The 23,993-nt window shown below is 42.2% G+C and overlaps 1 protein-coding gene across 2 annotated transcripts; it reads right to left on the reverse strand.

Annotated features, from left to right (window-relative positions):
* Positions 1–1,279: 1,279 nt before the first annotated feature.
* zc3h13 (zinc finger CCCH-type containing 13) lies at positions 1,280–23,334 on the reverse strand. 2 transcript variants are annotated; one of them, XM_041781927.1, is made up of 20 exons: positions 23,174–23,334; positions 19,797–19,973; positions 17,692–17,795; positions 17,452–17,566; positions 16,739–16,847; positions 16,458–16,618; positions 16,183–16,331; positions 14,401–14,601; positions 14,160–14,321; positions 13,719–14,059; positions 13,133–13,606; positions 12,789–13,037; positions 12,002–12,530; positions 11,062–11,258; positions 8,104–9,330; positions 5,194–5,826; positions 4,968–5,111; positions 4,573–4,773; positions 4,262–4,425; positions 1,280–2,623 (listed from the first exon to the last, which is right to left on the reverse strand). In XM_041781927.1, the coding sequence occupies exons 2-20, from the start codon at positions 19,962–19,964 to the stop codon at positions 2,420–2,422; spliced, it is 5,532 nt and encodes a 1,843-aa protein (XP_041637861.1). In that variant the 5' UTR covers positions 19,965–19,973; positions 23,174–23,334; the 3' UTR covers positions 1,280–2,419. The 2 variants fall into 2 exon arrangements, with proteins under 2 accessions (XP_041637861.1, XP_041637860.1); XM_041781926.1 differs by having other exon boundaries at positions 16,739–16,850.
* Between the last annotated feature and the right edge of the window lie 659 nt (positions 23,335–23,993).

Genomic DNA, 23,993 nt, shown 5'->3' on the forward strand with positions numbered 1-23,993 from the left:
TTTTTGCCACTTTTTCTCCCCATTTTTGCCACTTTTCCCTCAGTGTTTGCCCATTTTTGCCTGTTTCCCCACTTCTCACCAATTTAAGCTGCCTTTGCAATTTAATGCCATTTTTGCCAATTTTTTCACCTTTTTGTTTTTTGAATTGTTGCCCATCTTTCCCAACTTTCTCAGATTTTTGCCACTTTTTTGCCATCTTTAATTTATTGTTTAATTCAACTTCAATGTTACAGATATCAGTGAGTAAAAATGAGGAGATACATGTAGTTTTAAATTGATTTATTTATTAAGGGCAAAAGCCACCAAAGCCTACCAAAGTGATGTAGGCTAAAACATTGGTTCCCAAACTGGGGTCCACCAAAGATCCTAGGGGGGGCCCGAGGCTCTGTGTACTGAGGCTGCCAAAATTAGATTTGCAAATATTGAATGCTTTTGATAAGAAAAGCATGCCCGTTTTGGGGGGGGTCAAACCAAGGAAAAATGGTTGGTTAACACTGGGCTACATGGTCTCCAACACATCATGGCACCATCTAAAGAAACTCAAGAACAGATGAGAAACAAAGTCACTGACATCTATCAGTCTGGAAAGGGTTACAAAGACATTTCTAAGGCTCCAGAACTCCAGCCAGCCGCACTCAGAGCCATAATCCACAAATGGGGAAAACTGTGATTAGTGATGAACCTTCCCAGGAGTGGCCGGTATCAAAATGACTCCAAGAGTGCAACGACGAGTCATCCAGGACGTCCCTAAAGAATCCAGAACCACATCTTCAGACTTCCAGACTCACTTGACCACACTACAAATGGGGAAAACTGTGATTAGTGATGAACCTTCCCAGGAGTGGCCGGTATCAAAATGAATCCAAGAGCGCAATGACGACTCATCCAGGACGTCCCAAAAGAACCCAGAACAACATCTACAGTGACCACAGTAAGAGCCATTACCCACAGATGAGGAAAACCTTCCTAGGAGTGGCCAGCCTACCAAAATGACTCCAAGAGTGAACCGGCAACTCATCCAAGAGGTCCCTACCCCTGGGATTTGTGGTTTAAAGACAGCACACATTGCAGCAGTGTTCATATCAACTATCTCCATCAGACCGTACCATAGGAATAATGAATGGCCGTTTTAAAGCTGTGAAACAATGCTTATTCTGGTGATTTAGTACTTACCTAATCGTGCAAAAGTTGTCTTCTGCTTGATAAACAAGCACTAAATTTTAGGTTTTTTTTTTTATTCCCATGCAGTCATCATTCTGCAGTACATCATCACAGTGTAGAGAAATGTTTTTTCATTTAATTTAAAGTAAAAAAGATACAGGATTTAACCAGATACAAATCATTTCACATCTAAACCTTGAATGTTAGACAAAATAAAGATATGGTACAAAAAGGTGTTTTAAACAGATTTGTGGTAGTGAGCTTTAACCAGAGCCCAGGATTACATGGCAATCTTTTAGATTACATATATTTTCCTCCATGTTTACGTTCATTAAGCTGTCCTTTGTACTTCTGTCCAACAGCATGAACATTTCCTCTTTCAAGTGTGGAATAACCACATCCCAGCTGATCAGGTAATCCACCTGTTCAAGTCTTTATATCAGGACTCTGGACAGTCAACCACCAACACAGAAATGTTGTGGTTTAAAGATGGAAATTTTTACTTTTTCAGTCAATTTGAATGTAACCAGTCTAGTAGTTTTTTGGCTGGGCTGGTGGGAGTTAATGGGAGAAGTTCCATGTGGCAGCGTTGGAGGGTCTTGCTGCTTCAGTTCAGTTTTTCAGGGAGACATTGCCAAACCATTCAAAACAAATACATTAGTTAAATAAAACAGAATGTTTCCCAACAGCTCTAACAAGGTACAATCAAGGTAGGAATAGTTTGGCAGTGTTCAATCGTGAGAAATGTTCTTCAAGTCCCTGTAGGATGTTCTGAGTGTTCATCAGTAACTCTGCAGCAAATCTGCTCTGAAATATTGTGTAAACAAACAAATGAAACATGATTTCAAGGCTGAACAGTCATTTCAGATAAAGTAAAAGAGCCGTTACAAAACTCAACATCTAACCATTTTAATGCACCAATTAGTAACCAATGCACAACATATGAAAACAACACTTGAACTTGGTCAGACAGGATGAAACTGACAATTAAAAAGCTGCTCTAAAACATCATACAGCACAAAAAGAAAAAGTCATTTTCAGTGTTTTCTGACTCTCGTACATGGTTCATTAAACACCTCCATGGGCTAAAACGTCTGGTGGTCTATGGCACGGCGTTCACACATCATCAGAAAAGCAGACTCACAGCGTTTGTTTTTCTTTATTTCTTCTGTGACTAAAAAGGCTAAACATGGAACAAAACGAATTACAGTCAGAGGAGAGTAAAGGAGTCAGACAAAACAGAGGCCCTCGCTTTCTTTCAGGACACACAAACCTCCGGCTGCACTGTGCTAACCTTACTAACACTACCGGACGTGGCAGCCTCGACCGCAGGCGCTGACACCGAGTCAGACCGCTCCGGCCCAGACGTCTGGCCGGCCATGGTCCTTCTGAAGAGACGCATGCTCATCTGCAGCAGCTCCGTGTCCACGACGGGGGTGGCGGGGTACTGTTTGGTCAGGCCCTGAAGAGGGAGAGGGAAACATTTACCATCTATATGATCAATACACCTGTAAAGTTGTGAAGTTTAACCTACAGAAACGATCAAATACAGGAAAATCAACAAAAAGAAAGGGCAGATTTAAAAGGAGATTCTGATGTTTTAACCTGGGACTTGACATGGATGACATGGATTTTTAATTTCTACCGTGTACAACTTCAGGAGACAGCAGCAAGCAGGCTGTACTTACTGTTGCATCATATTTTAAAAAGGACAATGCTCTAGATCAGGGGTGTCAAACTCAAGGCCTGGGGACCAAATCTGGCCCGTCGTACAGTTCTATCCAGCCCAGAAGATTCATATTATAACTGGCCCACCAGTATGAGGTCTGCAGATTTCATGTAAACTTAACCATGATTTAAAATATCTGTAAGTCTTAAGAAATTAAAAAAGGGTAAAAAAAAATAGACAAAAGTCAGGGATGTGGGAAAAGAAAACGTTTTCAGTTTAGATGATCAATTTTGCATCTCAGAATTATGACTTAAGCTTATGAGTTTGACTTTTTGTTTCATATTTTGACCTTTAAAAACAATAATTTCAAATTTTATCTCATGTTTTGACCTTGAAAACTCCCAACATTTACTTTATATTCCATATTTTGAGCCATAAGACTCAGAATTTAAATTCTGAACTCATATTTGTACCTTTAAAAATCATGATTTTGAATTTTAACTCGGATTTTCACTTTTTAAACTCATGATTTCAACTTTCTTTCTCAATATTATTTGGACTTTCTATTTCATTTTTTGACCTTTTGAACCAATAAGTTTGATTATCTCAGATTTTGAGCCTTTAAACTTCATTTCAACCTTTTAAGAATCTCAAAACTATTCACATCAGTGCTAAGGGGCTGGCCAGCCATAAATACAGCCATGACTTTAGTTTACTAGAAGGTGACAGCTCATTAGATTGATGTAATCTGGGTGGTGTTTGATGCGTGCCAGTTTAGCTCAGTTGGTGGAGCAGCTGCCTATACAGAGGCTAGAGTGCTGGCCTGGGGGCCTTTTGGTGCACTCTACCTGCCAGTATTTTCTGTTTCTTCAGCTGTTCTATTTAAATAAAGGCAAAAAGCCCCAAAAGTTATCAGCAACCACCTCCACATGCAGACTGAGCTATCAGATATCAAACAGTTTTCGGTGCATCCACACAAAGCATCGATTAACACTTGATATCCAAACACCCAAAATGAACGTCATTGCAACATTTAAACTGTGTCTAAAAGGGTTAATTTCTCAGTCAAAAGTCAGAATGTTACCCTAGCCACGTAACAGAAATGATCAGATAAGACGCTTTCTTTAAAACCAAAGAAAGCTCCTCATGTCTTCTTACACAGTCACCAAATCCAAACTAAAACAGAAGTGTTGTGTTGTAGCAGAGCCAAGACTCCACCTGGTGTTCAGTAAGGTTGCGACACTGTTTCTAATCAGTGGAGTTCGGTGGCTGTAAAGAGAGCGCTGAATCCAAAAAGCATGTAATTTTAGGATGCCAACACAACTCTACAACCTACCTCAGCCAAAAAAAATCCATTTAGTGGACCTGATTTTTAACTGAGCATTAACTGAGCTTCAGTTTCTGTCTCCTGCGTGATGGTATGTCACCTACTTTTTCGTTTTTTAACAGCTGCCTGCGGATAGCGAAGTCCCTGCGTGCACACAGAGCCTTGCAGCAAGGCCCAAGGTTCGTGAGCAACCCGGCTCGTTCCACTCGTCTGTTCAGGGCCGCCATGTTCAGAGCGCCCAGGTCATGCTCAAACAGCTTGTCAGCATCTGGAAAAGCAGAGCCAAGAGGATTTAGAGGGATGGATTACAAAAAGCCAACAACAAGTCAATTTACCCCTCAGAGTTAAATATTTCTAACAGTACTATGACTTCATAGAACAAAGCTCTGATTGATGAAGGACACTAAACGTTCACCTTTAGGGTCATCCAGCTCCGTCTTGCACACCTCTCTGACCTGCTCCAGGAGCTCCGGCCCAGCCAGTCTCTTGGAGACGCCCGCTCTGAGGAGCACGGCGCCTGGAGTGAAGCGGAGGAGCGCTGCACCCGCTGCCCGGGGCTCCTGCTTCTGTTTGGGCATCAGGCTGGACCAGTCCACATCGATGACATCCAGAGGACCTGGCAGCATGCAGAGGGAAATTAGATATTAAAAGGAACGTCTAAGAGCTTTATCAGTCATTCACAGAGAGCCTGGCCGGAATCACAGTTAATATGATAATTTTACTGCTCCCTTATGTCCCACCCTTTAGCCTCAGAGATTCATTCTCTAGTTATTTAAAGTTACAGTAAACAAAAAGGGCCTTTTCTTGTACCTGTGATCTTCTCATCCTCTTGCTGATCCTCTTTTTTCTGACTGTCTGCTAGGATTTCATCCAGCTCGTCATCACTGATTGGTTCGTACTCCTCTCCAACCGATGCAACCGACTGCCCATCCTCTTCTTTGCCTTCATCGTCTCCTGAGGAAAACAAATGCAGGTTCCTTTAAATCCAAAATGTCTGGCTTACAAAGAAACTTAACGACATGTTCAATCCTTTTACCGTCTAAGCTGTCCGCCTTCTCCAGCTCCCGTTGCTCCAGGTGATGACTGTTGCTGGGTTTGTCCATCTCAGGCGGGCTGAAGGCTTCTCTTGGCAGCAGAGGCTCATAGTCTACCCTGTCCTGTCTCATCATGTCCCCTCTCATGTCCCCCCTCATGTCTCCTCGTCCCGGGGCCCTGGAGTCTCCATGAGGTGGCAGATCCATCATCATCATCCTCTCCCTCTCTCGATCCACCCCTCTGCTGTCTCTCTCCCTCTCCCGTTCCCGCTCGTGCTGCTGGATGAGCCCCTCTGGAAGCAGGCGCTCCCTGTCCCTCATGTCCCGCTCCCTCAGGAGAGGTTCCCGGCCAGGACGCATTAGTAGAGGTTCCCGGCCCCTGCTGGGCCAGTCCCTGGGCTCTGGCTCCCAGTCTCTCTGTTGTTGTAGGGGCTGCTGGAGGAGGAGCGGCTGCTGCTGTGGCTGCTGCTGAGGCCGCAGGTCCTTTCGGTCTCGTTCCCTCTCACGGTCCCGGTCGAACGGCTCCCGGTCCCTCTCCCGTTCCCTGCTGTCGTAAGAGCCGGCGCGGGATCTGGCCTGTCGCTCAGAGTCAGGAGAGCTGCGTCTGGAGCTGTGGCTGCGGGAATCCTGTCGGTCTGTGGGAGAATCAGGACAAGAGGATAAAAGTTATTGTGGGCGAAGAGGACAGATGATTTCTAAAGTTTATGTCTGATACTGATGAGTGACTGCCATTTTTAAACTTATTTACAAGTTTAGGGGTCAAACTGACAAATATCATGTGTTCAACAAGTTTTAGAACCGACAGGCTGTAATCCTAGACATGAAATCCTCAGTAAAAATGCTGGCTTTAAATAAGTCTGTCAGAAGTTCCTGTTCTTCCAGGCTCAGGTTGTTACTCCCAGCCTGATTTACATTTATGTGATAATCTACACCAGTGGATCTTAACTGGTGGGTCGGACCCAAAAAGTGTTCCCAGTGTGTTGAAAATGTGAGCCTGGGAAAAACTGTGGCAGAAAGTCTTTGACTGTATAGACGTCCTGAGCAGCCGTACATTCATGTAGAATATTTTACTCAAGTTTGCTATGATAATAGATTCATTCTAGATGGTTCCTGAACAGTTCGACTATCTAAATTAATTATTGAGCTGTTTTTCCCCAAATCTGATGTTATTTCTCAGGATCTGAACCAAAAGAAACAAATGCTACAGACTGCCACAGCAAAAGGGAGTAAATAAAATATATATATAAAGCACATGTGATGGATCATTAGCATTGGTGCTAGCATCCTGGGTAACAGTTTCCTCACTTTGAACCTGAAAAGTGTTGAACTATTATTAGGTTCTAATGTTGAAATCATTAATTTGTACCAATAAATATAATAATAATAATAATAATAATAATAATATAAATAATTAATAATAAAAGAAAAACAATAATAATAATAGTAAAAACAATTGTAATAAAAAATAAAATAAAATAAACAATAATAATAATTAATATAACAAAACAATAATATAAATAAATTATAAAATAATAATAATAATAAAACATAATAAAATAAAACAAATTATATTAAAATAATAATAATAAAATATAAATAAATAATAATAAAATAATAACAAAAATTATAATAAAATAAAATAAATAATAATTAAAAATAATAATAATAATAATATAATATTTCAACCAATAAATATAAATCATTCATTTATACCATTCTACACCACTTTGTTCGCCCATTTTGCAACTTCTAATCAACTTTTAAAAATTTGTGGCCAATTTTTGCATCATTTTTATCCAATTTTCTGCCCATTTTTTACCACTACTAACCACATTGCCCATTTTCAACACTTTTATTCCCTTTTCCTCACTCTTTTTTCCATTTTTGCTGATTATTTTTTTTTTAGTTTTAGTTTTTTGGGCATTTTTAACCTTTATTTGATGGATATTTGTTATGTCCAATTTCGCCACTTTTTAATCCCTTTGCACCACTTTTTCTGCCCATTTCTGTCACTATGACCCATTTTTCCGACCTTAAACATCTTTTTGCATACCTGACACGCCACATGGACTGTTTTATGCGTCCACTGCATGGATATTTCACATTATGCTTGCTATCAAGGTGTTTGGGAAGGGCAGGACTTCTAAAAAACTCTTGGAAGGTGATTGGACAGACGTTCTGCCCATCACATTCATAACGGGCCAATCAGAGCGACGAAACATGTAGGAAAAAAAGGGGGAGGTGTATAACCCAGAGAACAACGCCCCCACAGCGAAACACGGCGTTATGCTGTGAGGGCTTCAGTGAATCTAGAACTGGGAATCTCAGAAAGGTGGAAGGAGTCATGACGAAAGAAGGAGATGCAAAGATTTCGAAAGAAAACAGCAGCTAAACTGGGTCTGGATCGTCTCTTTATCTTCCAACAAAATAAAACCAGGATGTTTGGAAAAGCTGTGTTAACAATTCCTTGCTCTGTTTAGCAGCACATGGAAAATAAAAAAATACATTTTAATAGGGGGACTAATAATTATGTCCTCGTCTGTATGTGTTAGTCCGGTACTTTGGTAGAGTAATGTATTGGCCACTCAGCCACTGTTTTATTCCTGCAGACAGCACTTGTTTCTGTACCACACTGATGCAGTCTGGCGTTTTTGGGACTCAGCATGCTGGGACATCCCTCCCTATCCCCTCAGTCTGTTTTCTGTTACAGTGCTCTCAGTTTTAACAGTTCAGCATTAGAAACAGGGCCGTGCTTGTTATCTCTCTGTGACCAATCAAAATCCCTTACCCTTCATGTTTTCTCAGTTTATTGTAAATGTAAGAAAATGTTAAGCGCACAGAGCTGATGTTTATATTTTGGTGTTTTTTTAAAAACAGTTTCTCCCGTTTAGCCATCATGTGATCATTTTTACCTGACGAAGTGCTGCGGCTGGGCTCTCCTCTCCTCAGCTGGTCTATCCTGGACTTCCTCTCAGCTCCTGGCAGGTCGTTGGCCTGCCTCTCTCTCTCCCGCTCCCTCTCTCGCTCCCTCTCTCGTTCTCTTTCTCTCTCTCTGTCTCTGGAGTTGGTGCCCTGCAGCCGGCCCCGGCGAGACCTTGGACCTTGTGGCTCTTCTCTGTGTGCAGACTCGTTTGACGGCGATCGAAGGCGTCTGGATGACGTACGGCTCTGGTTGCTCCCCATGCTGCTGCTGCGCGTCTGCTCCGGGGGAGGCTTACGGAGCAGAGGCTGGGACATGAGCGGCTGAGGCGTCAGGGTTTGGAGCAGCATCGGAGGATCCTGAGGGAGGAGAGGGGCGATCGGAGGGCGATCTCTGTCCCTACCTGTTCTAGCTCCGCCTCTCCTCAAAGGCTCAGCCGGAGCTCTCTCAGCAGCAGATAGTGAAGCTTCCAAGGGTCCTCCTCTGTCGGACACCTCCTCGTCTGACCAGTCGCTGAAGTTGTCCATTTTAGAGAGCGGCGATGGCTCCGCGTTGCTTCCTGTCCCGCGATGATCAGGCCTCATGGAGGGCGGTGGCGTGCGTGGGCCTCGCTTCCTTTTACTGTGTGGCTGATGGGCAGACGAGTCCTCGTCAGACACGTCAGATTCTCCTCCTCTAGGTCGCTTCTTTCTCTCTAACACCTTCTTCTTGGCTCCTTTCCTGGGGGAGTGTAAAGGCGGTGCTCCATCCGTGGAGCTGCCAGCGGTAGGCTCAGGGTTGAATCGATCTGCTCCGACCAGGCCGACCCCAACACCACCATCTTCATCTTTACGACCCTTCTTCAAACCCTTCCTCTGGGACTTTGTCTTCTTTTTACCTTCCTCATGAGACTGGGCACAAGCCATGTCTCTGTCCTCACTGGCTGTAGTGAGGACTGAAGGAGGTGGAGGCGGCGTGGAGTCCCGCTGGTCTCTGCCTTTGCTGCGGGAATCAGACGGGGGGTCTGCGAGGTGCTCCCCTCGCCTGTCGCCTCCTCTGCCTCTCTCCCCGCGAGGCTCCAGGTCCTCGAGGCGGCCGCGTGTTTCCCGTTTGTCTCCAGCTCCTCTGCGCTCGTCATCCTTCCAGTGGCCGGGTTTTTCATCGGAGGCGGATCTTGGTGGAGTGCGAAGCAAAGGCTCCTTGGGCCGCACCACCTGGCTCAGCAGACGATGCTTATCGCCTGGAAATGCACAAGAGGAGACAAAAACGAGCTGCTTTAGTAATCTGGAGGCTCAGGTGGAGATAAATATGAGACCTTTTCACATTTAAATCATCTTTTCTATGAGAAGAACAGGACTTACCTAATCCCTCAATACTCAACAGTACCTAATAAATAGCACATTTTAATATTTTAACCCACTCTAGGCTGGGTGGAATCTGTCAAAATTTAAATTTATGAGGCCTAATATTAATGCAATATCAGTTTACATGTTAAACTAAAAGAAATAAAACTTTAAATCAGTGATGCTCAACATGTGGCTCTTTTCTGATTATTTGTGGCTCTTTTATGTCTTAATTTTAAAAATTATTTCCCCAGAAAACCTTAAAAAAGAGAAACTTTTTTGCCCTTTTCACCATTTTTTTTTTTTTTGCAAATTTTCATTCATCCATTTAAGCTACCTTTTTTTTTTAAAGATTTATTTTTGGGCATTTTAGTGCCTTTATTAGATAGAGGAGGACAGTGGATAGAGTCGAAAACAGGGTCAAGAGTGGGGGAGAGACATGCGGGAAAGGGCCTCAGGCTGGATTCGAACCCAGGCCGCCCGCTTACGTGGGGAGTGGCCACCTGCTCCCCTATTTAAGCTACGTTTTGCTGTTTAATGCCACTTTTTCCTACTTATTTGTTCATTTTTTGCCACTTTTTTTCCCCATTTCTGCCACTTTTATCACATTTTTGTCAATTTACCTTTTGCCATTAAATACCACTTTTTTCCTACTTTGTTGCCCATTTCTGCTACCTTTTTTCCAATTTTTGCCACTTTTATCTCATTTTTGCCCCTTAAAGCTACCTTGTCATTAAATACCTCTCTTATTCCTAGTTTTTCCCATTTTTGTTACTTTTTTGCCACTTTTATCCCTTTTTTGCCCTTTTCACCATGTTTTTCACCATTTTTGCCCAATCAAGCTACCTTTTGCCATTAACTACCACTTGTTTCCAATTTTTTTTTGCCCATTTCTGCCACTTTTTTTTTTTTCAGTTTTTGCTACTTTTACCCATTTTGCCCATTTAAGCTACCGTTTGCATTACATACCTCTTTTTTCCTCCTTTTTGCCAATTTTTGCCACTTTTTTCAATTTTTGCTACTTTTATCCCATTTTTGACTATTTAAGCTATCTCTTTGCCATTAAATACCACTTTTTCCTAGTTTTTGCCCATTTAAGCAACTTCTTTTTGCCACTTTTATCCCATTTTTGCCCCCTTTCACCATTTTTTTCACCACTTTCTACCCATTTAAGCTACCTTTTGCCATTAAATACCACTTGTTTCCTTTTTTGCCCATTTCTACTACTCTTGACTGCTTTTTGCCCCTTTAAGTCACTTTTCACTCAATTTGTTTGCCACTTTTGGACCATTTTTTGCTACCTGTAACTCGTTTTTTGGTCACTTCTCACCCATTTTGGCTACTTTCTGACCCTTTTCCTCCCTGTTTTCGCCCATTTTTGTTGCTTTTTGATCATTTTTGCCACCTTTAACTTATTTTTATTGCTACTTCAAGACATTTTTGCCACCTTCCACCACTTAGATTGTGGCTCTTGCAAAGGTATTTTTCAACAATTTGGCTCTTTGGTTGAGTAACACTGCTTTAAATGCTGAAAATTCCCATCATAAAAACATTGGTTAGTTTACAGTAAATCAGAAGTGCATTCCCCATTAAACACGAGTGTGTCCTTTCAAAAAGAATTTCCCTACTGTCAGATGAAGTCGGACACACTGGGCTGGGGAGGAGGGGCTGTGGGTGGAGCTTGGCCTGCCCTCGGCCAATCAGGCGCTCACTTTTGTCCTCTGCACTGTTGTAGCCGTCGCTGTCTGCCGGGCTGAGGTCCCGTGTCACTCGCTTGGGCGAGGGTCGGGGGCTGGGGCTGTTCTCCACCCTGGGTCTCTTACGACTACAAGTAGAGGAGGGTTTGAAAAAAAAAAAACATTCATTAAGATGTCTTTCAAAGGCCGTATATGTGCCTGGATCTGTTTGGGAAAGTGTTTGTGTTTGCATGAGCGGCTTAAACATTTTAAGGTTAGAAATGGTGTCCCACAGGGTGCAGTTTTAGGACTTTTTTTTTTACTAGCATTTTTAAAATAAATACACATTTTACATGCATTTTTTAATCCTAAAAGGTCATTTCTAAATAGTGGTCATATAATAATTTATAAAAAGATCGATACATCAGCTGTCTCTAAATACACAAATCCTGCCTCTTACAACATCTTAAAGGAAAGCACCCCTTGACGAGTGGTTGCAAGTTGCAAGAAGGGTTGTCAAACTCCAAATCCCTTTACAATACCAAGTGTTAGAATTAAAGATGCTGGCATCAACATGTCAACACCCATGATTAATGTGGAAACTTAAAAAGTAGATGTTGGACATAAATCAGGAAATTTAAATGTCTGGATAATCAATATAGTAGAAAAACCTACTTGTGTTTTTTTCCTTGTATTGCACTGTTATTATTTAACTTATTAACAATGGTGTAAAAAAAGAAACCATCAGCAAATGCTCAAGTTAATGTCAGTATGCTTAAGATGTACATTAATCTGTCTTTCTAGGAACTATCAGAACTAGAAAACATTTAATTTATTAAATTCAAAGCTAATGAAGACTAAATAAAGATAAATGAAACAGGCTGATACAAACCTTCCTTTTCTGTCGTCCCGGGTGTCTCTCATTGCCCGCTCGTCCCTTCCATCCTCCCTCCTCTCCCTCCTCTCCTCCCTCCCCCTCTCTCTCTCCTCCCACTCCCTCTGCCTCTCTCTCTCCCTCTGCTCCCGTTCCCTCTCCCGTTCCCTCTCCCTCTCTCTCTCCTTCCTCTCCCTCTCCCGTTCCCTCTCCTCCCTCTCTCTCTCCCGCTCCTCTCGCTCCCTTTCCCTCTCTCGCTCTCTCTCCCTCTCCCGCTCCCTCTCTCGCTCCCGCTCCCTCTCTCTTTCCCTGGCTCGCTCCCTCTCCGCCGCCTCCCTCTCCTTCTCTCGCTCCTTTTCCCTCTCCCTCTCTCGCTCCCTGTCTTTCTCCTTCTCCCGCTCCCTTTCCCTCTCTCTTTCTCTCTCTCGCTCCCGGTCGCGGGCTCTGTCATCTCGTCTGTCGTCTGTCCTGCGGTCGTCCCTTCTGTCTTCCCTCTCAGACTCGTCTGATCTCCCCTGGTGTCGACTTGGAGAGGCTGCTCTCTGATCTGGAGAACACAAATTTAACGGTTTAGCCATTAACACTAAGACAAACAAAAGGTTGGAAGGTTGAAATTTAATGAAAAACTTCTAGGGATATGGAGACATCGCTGTCCAGTCACTGGAACATCAGTATTCCTGGCTACCATTACACAATGAAGACAAAAGAACACTTCAAGCACCTCAGAGAAAGGGTTATTGTTTTTTAGTTTCGGGTTTTGTCCCAGTTCAGATTTTTATGAACGTATATAAAGCAAACTCCACACCTCTGTCTCTGTTGTCCCGCCGATCCCGCTCTCCGTGCCCCCCTCTCCTGTCGTAGGAGGAGTCCCGGGTCGGCTCTCCTCGCCTGTCTCCCTCGTAGCGGTCTCGGTCTGAGCCTCTGTCGGAGCTTCTCTCTGTAGCGCTGCGATCTGTGCTCCTCTCAGCGCTGCGTTCACGCACCGCGCTGCTTCTCGACTCCCAGCTGTCATGGCTGCTTTCCAGCTGGGAACCACGAGAGTTTCTGTTTGAGGCTGAAAGGAGAAAATGAAGAGTAAAGATGAGAAAGCTCTTTATTTTACTTTTTCTCGTGGCTGCAAATCCACAAACTAAAGAAAATAAATGGAACCTTTGTCGGATGTTTCATTCGCACGCCCTCTCCCTCGCCCGTTCCTCTCCGCTCTGTCTGCCCTCGTCTCTATCCGTCCTTCAGCTCTCCCATCATCCCGCCCGTGGCCTCTCCCATAATTCCTGTCGTCCTGAGCCGCTTCCTCCTTCCTGTGAGCTTCTCTCTCTCTCTCCTTCTCCCGTTCTCTGTCCTTCTCCCTCTCTTTCTCTCGCTCCCGTTCTCGTTCCCGTTCGCGGTCGCGGATCTCCAGCGACTCTCTGCTGGAGCGAGCCTCGGTGCGAGTCTCTCTGGAGTCCTTTAGGTCTCTGTTGTCCCGGTGGTCACGAGAGTCTCGGGTAGTTTCCCGCCCTCGGTCACGAGTGTCCCGTCGCTCTCTGGTCTCCCTATCATCACGGGCGTCCCGTGATGAGACTTGCTCAGAGTCGTAGTCTCGGTCGTCCCGCATGCTGTCCTTCTCTCGCTTGTTGCGGCTTTCTGTTGACAAGACACAAAATGATTTATGACACACGGCATCTAGACTTCATAAACGTTTGTGTAAAAATGAGGAGAAATAAATTAACAGAGCATAACCACTCTGGACAGTTACCATCTCTGCGCTCATGTCGGCGCTCCTGAGCAGGTGGGCTCCTCTCCCTCTCACCCCGGCTCCTCTCTCGGCCCCTGGAGTGGTGTCTGCCGGGGCTGGACCTGTCGGACCGTCTGTGGGGTGAGGAGGCGTCCTGGGAGGGAGGGGGTGATGGGGAGCGGCGGGAGCTTGGAGGGGGAGAGGCAGAAGCTGCCGCCGGCGTACTGCGGTGGTAGGACGGGGAGGATGAGCGACGCCGGCGAGGAGAGGAAGAGTGTCTCTGGGCAGAAGACCCCGAGTGGGAGGATGGGGAGAGATGGCGGGGAGGGGTGGGAGTGCGCTGGTGGCGAGGGGATGGAGACCTGTGATGATAAAGATGGTTGTAGGCGTTTGATCGAGGATAAAAAAACAGAGTAGAAAAGTGGTTTAAAGAAGAACAGGATCTGAGCCGGGTGTGCTGACCTGTGAGGAGGGGAGGCCAATGCAGAGGTTTTGTGTGATGAGGCTTTAGGGGAGGTTGATTTCTTCCTGGCTGGAGGTGAAGTCGGGTGAGACGACACACTACCAGAGCGCTCCTCTGACGTCACCGACCGCTTGGCCTTGTGGGAGCTGTCTGATCGGTCTCTGTGTTGTAAGAGTATTTCCCGTTAACATGTAAACCTGTCACCATCTAATACTGAGCCACTGTAAAGCAACACCGTACCTTCGTTTCTCCTTCTTCTCTTTGTGTTTCTCTGTATCTCGTCCTCGATCTTTTCCCTCCTTCTGCTTCTCCTCAGACTTCTCCTTGTTTTTGTGTTTGCCTTTGTGTTTCTTACCGACCACGGGGATGTCCAGAGGGACTGGAGGGGGAGGACTGGGGGTCCTGGGCCCTTTCTTCTTACTGTGGCCTCCCTTTGAAGACCTGAGTATCAGAGCATGGACAATCACAACAGAAGGAGATTTTTAGGGATCAATCAGTCTTTTTCAGGTCTTATTTAACAAGACAGGAAGTGACGCTTTCAAAATAAATTTATTAGATATGCAAACTCCAGCTCAGACGACTCAAACTGTCAGTGTACTTTCAGGCAGATTCATTTCCTGATTGAAACCGGACTGAAAAAAATGGGAGAAACTCTCGCTATTTTGTTTTTTTATTGTTGTTGTTTTTGACCAAAAATGGAAAATGTGAAAAAACAAGCCATTTTTCCATTTTTTTAAATTTTGGTCACAAAAATCAAAAACATTTTAAAAACAGGGTCCATTTTTTTTTTTTACCAATTCCATTATTTTGTTTTCTTCATTTAATGGAGTTCTTGAGGAAAAGGAAGTCATGTGGCCTTTGGGAAAGGTGGGCATTTCAAAATAAAAGCCTTCATGTCAAAACAAGAGCCATCCATTGTGTTTTACAGTATTATAAAAGGCCAAAGAACACAAAATAATGAAACTGAAAGAAACAAAAATTGGAGCCTGTTTTTTAAAATGTTATTTGTTTTTCCCACTTTTGGTAAAAACAAAACAAAACAAAACAAAACGGAAACACAGGTCATTTTTTTCCATTTCTGGTCAAAAAACAAAAAAACAGAATAACGAAAGTTTATCCTGTTTTTTCAGTCTGGTTTCAACCAGGAAATGGATCTGCCCGAAAATACACTGACCCCAAATAACAGCTGTTAAAACCATAAAATTCTGTAATAATTTTGCTTAAATTTTGCAGTATCTAAACTCACCGGCCACTTCATTTGGTACATCTGTTCAAATGCTTGTTAACACAAATCACGACTCAGCTAACACATGGCAGCAACTCAAAGCTTGTAGGCATGTAGACGTAGTCGAGATGACTTTCTGAAGATAAAACGGAGCATCAGAACGGGGAAGAAAGGGGATTTATGTGACTGTGAGTTAGTTCCAGACCGTCAGGGCTCTGTGCCAGTTCCTGAACCTAATTTTGGACCGGCTGGTGCATTCAAAACGGAAAAAATTGGTTCAGAACCAGAAAAGTTGGGTGACACATGGGCTACAGCAGCAGAGGACCACACCAGGCGCCCTTGCTGTCAGCTAAGAACAGGAAACTGAGGCTTCAATTTACACAGACTCACTAAAACTGGACAATAGAAGAGTGGAAAACGTTGTCTGGTCTGATGAGTCTCAATTTCAGCTGCAACATTCAGATGGTGGGGTCAGAATGTGGCATAAACAGCTTGAAAGCTGACAAATCTGCAGCAACTGTGTGATGCTATCATGTCGATATGGACCAAAATCTCTGAGGAATGTTTCCAGCACCTTGTTGAAACCATGTCTGAAGGTAAAAGGGGGTCCAACCCAGTTCTAGCAAGGTGTACCTAATAAAGCGGCTGGTGAGTGTATGTATGACAGTTAATCTGTGCTTATAGGATATAACCACAAATAATTTACCATGATACAAAAGACAAACAAATATAAACCTTTTTCATCAGGAATAATAAAAATCAGCTGAAACAAAGGTAAAAGGGCTCTCCCTTTCTACCTGGCAGATTCTGAAACAGGTGAGGACACAGACGCTTTCTTCTCTTTCTTTCCAGATCCTGGACCTTTAGTTCCACTTTTGTGTTTTGGGGATCCGCTGGACTTCCTGGATGAGGGTGAATCTCTGTTGCTTAGCTGCTCTGGGGAAGCCTGAAGATCAGAGACGACAGACGAGGTTAAAAATAAAATCCCTGCTAGAGAGCTATCCTGGAGGTGGTGGGGACAGTTTAATAACAACAGCAGGCTTGTTTTACAAATAAAAGCACGGTTCCTCACTTTAGGCATTGCACTGGCTCTCGTTTTGGTCGGGGTTTCATCTTTCTTGATGACGATCTCCTCTCTCTTCTCCATGTTCTCCAACTTCATCAGCTCACGTTGAATCTTCTGACGCTTCATTTCTAGGGATAACTCGTAGTCGTAGTCACCAATATCCGAGTCTGGGAGGATAAAAAAGATAGCATGCTTGATAAAAGCCTGTGGGTTAAAGTCAAAGCTGATTCCTTCTTGTTTTTCCCACATGATCGATGCAGGTATGACAAACAAACACGCTGTTTTACCTTCACGGTTCGTCTCCCACTCTGTGGGCTCTTCTTCACTGGCTGGGGTTCGCTCTTTTGTTATCTTTATATCCTCCTTCTCTCTGTGTCGGCCTCTGGAGGAGTCTCTCTGCTGCACACAGACACACAAAACTTTGAATGCTTCCTGTCTTCTTCTAAAAAGCTGTGTCGATAGCCCTCGTGTTGTCTCCATGATTTGTTCTAACCTGTTGTTGTTGTTTATACACAATGTGGGTGGGAGCGATGGTTAAAAAATGGAAGAGGACTAGTGTTTGTGGTTGAATTCCTGATTGTAGAGTAACTGGGGATACACTGCATTGATATGTTAACAGAAAGTTTAAATTCCCTGCTTTAAAAAAATAGATTCAAGCCAATTTCTGCATATTTTTGCTATTCTTTTTTGGCTAAACATGCATCTCTTACAATCAAAAATCATAAAGTCATAAAAAAACAAGTGCCTTCTTGTAATTAAATGCATTATTTCTGCACCACGAGGAGAAAAACCCTGATTTTCACCAAGTTCTACATGAATGACTGGGTTTTTCTTCATGCAACATTTTAGATTCAGGGTTTAAAATTCACTTAAGATGCTTCATTTTAAGAGTTTAGTGAAAGAAGATCTAATGACGCTTCAGACATAGAAAGTAAACAGAAAAATACGACACCACAAGGGTTCATCTTCTTCCTAGGTTGATGAGGAGAGGAGAACTCACTCTGGCTGTGGGTGATGTGGGCTCGTCTAAGTCTCGCTTCAGGTTTTCTGGATCAACATCTTGTCTTTTATTCTTCATCCTCTCCCGCAGATCACCTGTGGGTCTCTCGGCTGACCTGCTCCATCAAACATAAGATCCATCAACAAATAAGCAAAGCGATATCCTGATAACGAAACATCTGGACTTCATTTAGAAATCCTGATTTTAAAGGGAAATTCCAACAAAAACATGCTGTCTCACCGGCTGAAGCTGAATCCTTTGCCTCGTGGCTGAGTTCCATGTGTGTAGCGACAAGTGTTGCCGTAACTGCAATTACCGGTCTTCAGCCAATTTCTGCAGTGACTCTGAGAGGCAAACACACGAGACCGATTACATTCAGACATAAAACCGTCATTATAAAGCTTTTTTCAGTCTGCTGATTAAATATCATACATCACTGATCACCAACTGGTGGCCCGGGGGCCATATGAGGCCCCCCAAAGCTTCCTGTCCGGCCCCCAGAAGGTCATTAAATTCAGAAAAGAAGATGTTTCCGTTTTAAGAGTATACTTTAGCTTTAAATGTCTGCAGTTGTTAAATCCAACCCAAAAACAATTAATACTGAAATAGTTACCTCCGACAACGAGGTTATGTGCAAGTTATGGACAGATTTTGATGAAATTTTCAGGAAATGTCAGAAATTGCATAAGGAAGAACTGATTAGATTTTGGGAGTGATCCGGATCACCGTCTGGATCCAGGAATTTTTCTAAAGGATTCTGTTCTATTGGGAGATCGGGCTAATGGTGGAGGTCTGCACTCTTCGAGTGCTTTTCTAGTTTTAAAATGAATTAACATTTAATCTGTTTTTATAGAAATTGACTTGTCAGAAATTATTAATTAATTTGTAGATATAAAAAGGGTTACAGTTGACAGAAATGTAGCAAAAATAGTCAGATAACATGGTGGAAAGAGGTTAGAAAGTGGCAAAAATGGGTTGCGGAGTGGCACAAAGGGACAAAAATTGTCAGGAAAAGTGGGGAAAAGAGGTTAAAATGTGTCAAAAAATGGTAAAAGAGGGATAAAGGGGCAAAAAGTATCAAAAATGGGTTAAAAAGTGCCAAAAATACAACAAAATTGGCAAAAATTGATAAAGGAGTGGCACAAAAGGGCAGGAAAATGGTTTTAAAAGGGGTTAAAAGGACAAATGGGAGAAAAAACTATTCAAAACATACAAGTGGCAAAAACATAGCAAAAAAAGCCTGATAAACTAGTGAAAAGGGGTTAAAGAGTAGCACAAAGGGGCAATAATTGGCAGGAAAGTGGCAGAAAGAGTGAAAAGTGGCAAAAACTGGTTCAAAAGTAGCAAAAAATGGCGCAAAAAGTAATGAAAAAGGGTTAATAGTGGCAAAAACAGAAGAAAACTAGCAAAATGGTTAAAAGAATGACACAAGAGGGATAAAACATGCAGGAAAAGTGGTTTAAAAGGGGTTAAAGAATGGCAAAGATTTGTGTTAAAGAAGCAAAAAGGGGCATATAGTATATAAAAAGGGGTTAAAGTGTCTAAAATAAGTTAATAGTGGTGCTAAATCCCCATTAGGAAGGACCCATTCTCTGGGATTTTCAGGGGCCCAGGCCTGTCTCCTTGTGGCCTGCTGTATTACAGGGATGGATCTCGCTGGTAATGCCTAAAAATATCCTGCATTTTACAAGAAAATACTAACACTAAGACCATGTTTATCAGACTAAAATATTTATTTAATACTGTTTACTTGAAAGTCCGGCCCCCAGAGTTTCTGTGGAGACTAAGTCTGGCCCCTGTCATACATGCTCTGGTGAAGTTTTGCCTCTAACATGAACTGAACTTTGAACTGTCACACCCCTGCAGAGGAGTTAAGATGGCTAACCTTACAGCAGGACAACAGCCATGATGCTAACGCTCTGAGATTTGGGACTTATAGTAATATCTAAACAGAAACAGAATGTCATGACTGATGAAACCTCCAGAAATTAGTGCAAGAGCAGCTTCCCTAACGTCGAGACTGAAACATTTCACAACTGTAATTTATTTTACACGGCATCTCCCAGTGTCTTTCTGAGACAAAGGGGTCCTGGAGGAATCCAGGGCATGTTGATGCTAACGGCTGTATCTATTTTAAATTTGATCATACTCTTGAACCATGAGACCGATATCTGAATGAACTCTGTGACTCTTATCTGAGGAAGAGTCACTGATGACTCTGCCACAGAACAGGTGAACCATCCCACTATTGTTCTCTCTGCAGCAGAAATCTGCGCCTCATCACCATAAATCCTCCTATAGGACTCTTTGGTGTCCTGATATTTTGCAGCGCAGCGTGAACGTACATCAGCAGCATTACTCCCAGTGCTGGGGCCGAGTCTCTCGAACACGCTGGGTCGACGGGAGGGGGCGGCGGGGTTGTTGTTGGTGCTGCTGGTCGTGGTGGCGCTGCTGCTGCTGTCAGATATGGTTTTTGAATTCTCCACTGTTACCTTCCGCCTGATCTTGGACATTCTGCAGGACTGGGAACGGGACAAAGAGGCTTTGTTAAAAGGGTGGAGTCAAACACAATAATACAACTATAAGGACTCAGAATTATGTAGCCTATAAGCAGGATGGATACTTTGTACATTTAAGATATTATTGTCTAACTGTTTGCATTAAAAAAAAAAATTAAACAGTTTTATTAACTTTCTATGTTGTTTTCCATAATGCACTAATATCCCTATATCCATCTATTTCAGGGGTGTCAAACTCAAGGCCCGGGGAACAAATCCAGCCCCTGGTACAGTTATACGCGGCCCACCAGATCATATCATATTCTTATTATAACTGTATGTAACTGTATAAATGTAATCCTAACCCTGATGAATTAAAATATCCTTGTCTTGTCATAAAAACAAGACTTTTGACTTTTTATCTTTTTTTTTTTTTTTACTGTTTTAGATCATCAATTTAAAATTTTTAAGCAATACGTTGACCTTTTAAACTCACAATAAATATTTTTTTTCTCATATTTTGACTTTTTAGCTCCTTACTTTGGCTTTTATCTCATAATTTGGCCTTTTGTGTCCTCAACTTTAGATTTTAATTTATGCTTTGACCTATAATCTCAAAATTTAATTTTTTCTCAGGCTTTGCCATTTATAATCGCTGATTTTGAAATGCATCTGATTTTGACCTCTAAAACTCACGATTTCAAATTTTAATCTCATGTTTTGACCATTAAAAATCATGAATTAAACTTTCTTTTTTATATATTTGCCTTGTAAAAACAGGATTTTGACTTTAAATGCCTTTTGAGCTAATAAGTTTGAATTTTTATCTCAGATTTTGGGCCTTTAAACTTACCATTTGCCTGCCCCCCCATAATTCATTGCTGTTGAAAATGAGGTTGACAGTTTATGGTTAAATGTTGACCTTGTTCAGCCGTCAGGTTGGACCCAAACTCAGAGTTCAGCCCCTGCAGTGATTAAGTTTGAAATCCTTCCAGCTGAAGGACTTATTTAACATATATGAGCTATGACTACCTCTGTAAATAAACTGCTGTAATTGGCTGTAACTTTTTGCATAAGTATTTTACAGGTGTAATACTTATTTGTGATTTAATTTGTATAGAATAGTGTTATTCAACCCAGCTCAACCAAACAGCCAAATGGTTGGAAAATATCTTTGAGAGAGCCACGAGCTGAAAAACGGCAAAAACAACTAGAAGCAGCAATAAAAATGCATTTATGGTGGTAAAAATGGTCAAAAAGCCACAAAAAAGGGTGAAAAGGGAAGAACAAAAATGAATAAAGGGTCAGAAAGCAGCAAAATGGGTGATGAGTGACAAAAATAAGTTACAGGTGGAAAAAAAATGGTCCAAAAGGGGAAACACATGGCAAAAAAACTGGGAAGAGTGACTAAAATGGGCAAAACACAGTCAAAAGTGTGAAAAGGGGCAAAAATGGCAAAAAAAAAAAAAGTGGCAAAAAGCAGTGAAAAAAATATGAAACAAGTGGTATTTGATGGCAAAAGGTAACTTAAATGGGCGAAAAGGGGCCAAAAAATTGTAAAAAATGGCTGAAATGGGATAAAGTTCAAAGTTCAAAACATGCTTTAATGGCATGAATGGTTAAAACCTTTGTTGCCAAAGCAAAGTACATAAACAAAACAAAACAAATAATAATAATGACAATCACTATAACACAAATATAAAGTAATAATTAAAGTGGATAAAAGTGGCAGACAGAAATGGCAAAAAATAGGAAACAAGTGGTATCCAATGGCAAAGGGTAGCTTAAAGGGGCAAAAAGTGGCAGAAAATGGGGAAAAAGTGGCAAAAAGAAGTGGCAAAAAATGTGAAAAGTGGTATTTAATGGCAAAAGGTGGCTTAATTGGGCAAAAAGGGGCCAAAAATGTTGAAAAACGGAATCAAAGTGGCAGAAAGCAGTGGCAAAAATGGGCTAAAAAAAAAAAAGAAAACAAGTGGTATTTAATGGCAAAGGTAGCTTAAATGGGCGAAGAGTGGCAAAAATTGTGAGAGGGCAAAAGGCTTCCCTTTTTGGGGTTTTCTGGGTGAATAATCTTAAAAAAAGACATAGAGCCACACATTGAGTATCACTGGTCTAGAAGTTTGTCTTTCCACAATTACTTTTAAACAAATGTATAATAAACGTTAGGATACGGCATAATCTAACATCTGTAAGGGTTTAATTCTTCTGTCGAAGTTAAAGTGAATTTGTCTTTGGATAAATGTAACAGACGTCTACAGTCGTGTGTCTGTAAGCTGCTCCTGGATGCTAGAATCTCCCACAGGATTATTAACGTACCCATCTATCTTTACATTACAAAAACCTTTCCCAGAACACTTTTCATCGCTTGGTTGCCTGTTGTTTTAGACAAAAGATGCAAACTACTCCAACTGTTGTCGTTTCTCTAGAAACATTCTGCATAAGAGCTTAATGTGTGCTAAAAATGCAAACCAACAGGAGTTTAAATAACTCTGATAAAGCCGTTACAAGGCGGTAAGTTTGCCAGTTTATTCAATAGTTAGACGCTCTTTGAAATCAAAGACGTTAAAACAATAATTATCAATTATTTTCATGATTACTGTTAGAAAAACTACTGAAGCTCCACAGATAAACCAGTTATTCAGTTATGTTTGTGACCAAACTGCTGACAGAGAAACAGAAGAGCGATGATCCTCTGTATGTCCTTGTGGAGCTGCAATAGCTGTCTGTGGGCTGATTATTAAAATAAGCAGAAAATACTCTGTCTGTTTCTATTAAATCAGATTAGACTCCATCAAAACTGTAGAAAACTACCGCACCATGTCCCATCTGCTCACTTCTTTAGCGTCAGTGTTTTTCTACAGATAAGCCACTGACTGAGCAGGACTTTAATGAGCCTTTTTATGACTGAAACAAGAATTAACCCAATGAATCAACCTGGTACCTCTGTCTCTGTTGACATGGTATCGGTACTGTTTAATTCTTACTGGTTCTGTATCAACCAGTAAAGTTCTGCTACCAGTACAACCACTGTAGCTACTAATATGTCTAAATGTTCGTTAGATGCTGATTTACGTCTTTAACCTGATGAACAACAACCGTTAACCTGCTAATGCTAACGTTAGTGAAACAGAGCTAATGACTGCATGCTAGCTCAGCGCGGGGCCTTCATGCTACAGTTAGCAGCATGCTATTAGCCTCTGTGGAGAAAACAAAAACCGTCTCACCCAAATTAATGATTCGGTGTCGCGTCTACTTTAGTCCACTGACAGGATCCAGCGCTTGTTTCAATAACAAGGCTTACTCTTTAAAATTAAAGGCAGAAACTGCCCTGTGTGCCTTCATATTGGCGCAGACTGCGCATCATAGGAGCGGGTCTTCTTCTTCGTCTTCTGTGATTGGGTCAACTAGCAACGAACGCCGGTGCTGTGCGCCACCGTGTGGTCAGCAATCAGACTGCGGTTCACTGCGTTTAAAGCGAACTCACGGCGTTCTTCTTCTTCTTCTTTGGTGTTTTACGGCAGCTTACGTCCATGAAGTTGCATTACTGCCACCTTCAGTTAATCATCTTCTACACCAGTGGTTCTCAACTGGTGGGTCAGGACCCAAAAGTCGGTCGCAGAGCAGTTTTCAGTGGGTCCCGCTAGGTATCTGGGAAAATAATTTTAAAAAAGGCGGCAGAAATTCTGAAGTTACTTTTTATTATATCCACCTTATTCCTGGGGCCGCTACTGTAAATCTGAATATGGGTGAACTTCTAAGGTGGAAGAACATAAATACATGTATTTCAATACGATAGATGCTAACTACAAACGACAGTTGTTAGCTAGAAATTCACCGCGAATTTGTAAATACTGATATATTTTTGAAATCACATGTTCACATTGTTTGTTTTGTAAGCTGTAAGTAAGTAAATAAGGTAGATACCACATTAATCTGGGGGTCTACTGCTATAAATGTGGAACTTCCTGTACAGTAGCGATAATAGCAAACACAGTTCTTCCAAGGGATTACTAAAGTGATTTAGCTTCAACAATGTTTGTTCTG

This window comes from Cheilinus undulatus, linkage group 24 (assembly GCF_018320785.1).
Source record: "Cheilinus undulatus linkage group 24, ASM1832078v1, whole genome shotgun sequence".
In the NCBI taxonomy this organism is placed as follows: Eukaryota; Metazoa; Chordata; class Actinopteri; order Labriformes; family Labridae; genus Cheilinus; species Cheilinus undulatus.

Excerpts from the sequence above, each read along its gene's own strand:
- zc3h13 (XM_041781926.1), bottom strand. The coding sequence starts at position 19,964 with ATGTCCAAGATCAGGCGGAAGGTAACAGTGGAGAATTCAAAAACCATA. Across the intron at positions 5,112-5,193 it reads GAAGGCGGACAGCTTAGACG|GAGACGATGAAGGCAAAGAA; the intron begins GTAAAAGGATTG and ends TGTTTTCCTCAG. Across the intron at positions 4,774-4,967 it reads AGAGGATGAGAAGATCACAG|GTCCTCTGGATGTCATCGAT; the intron begins GTACAAGAAAAG and ends GCATGCTGCCAG.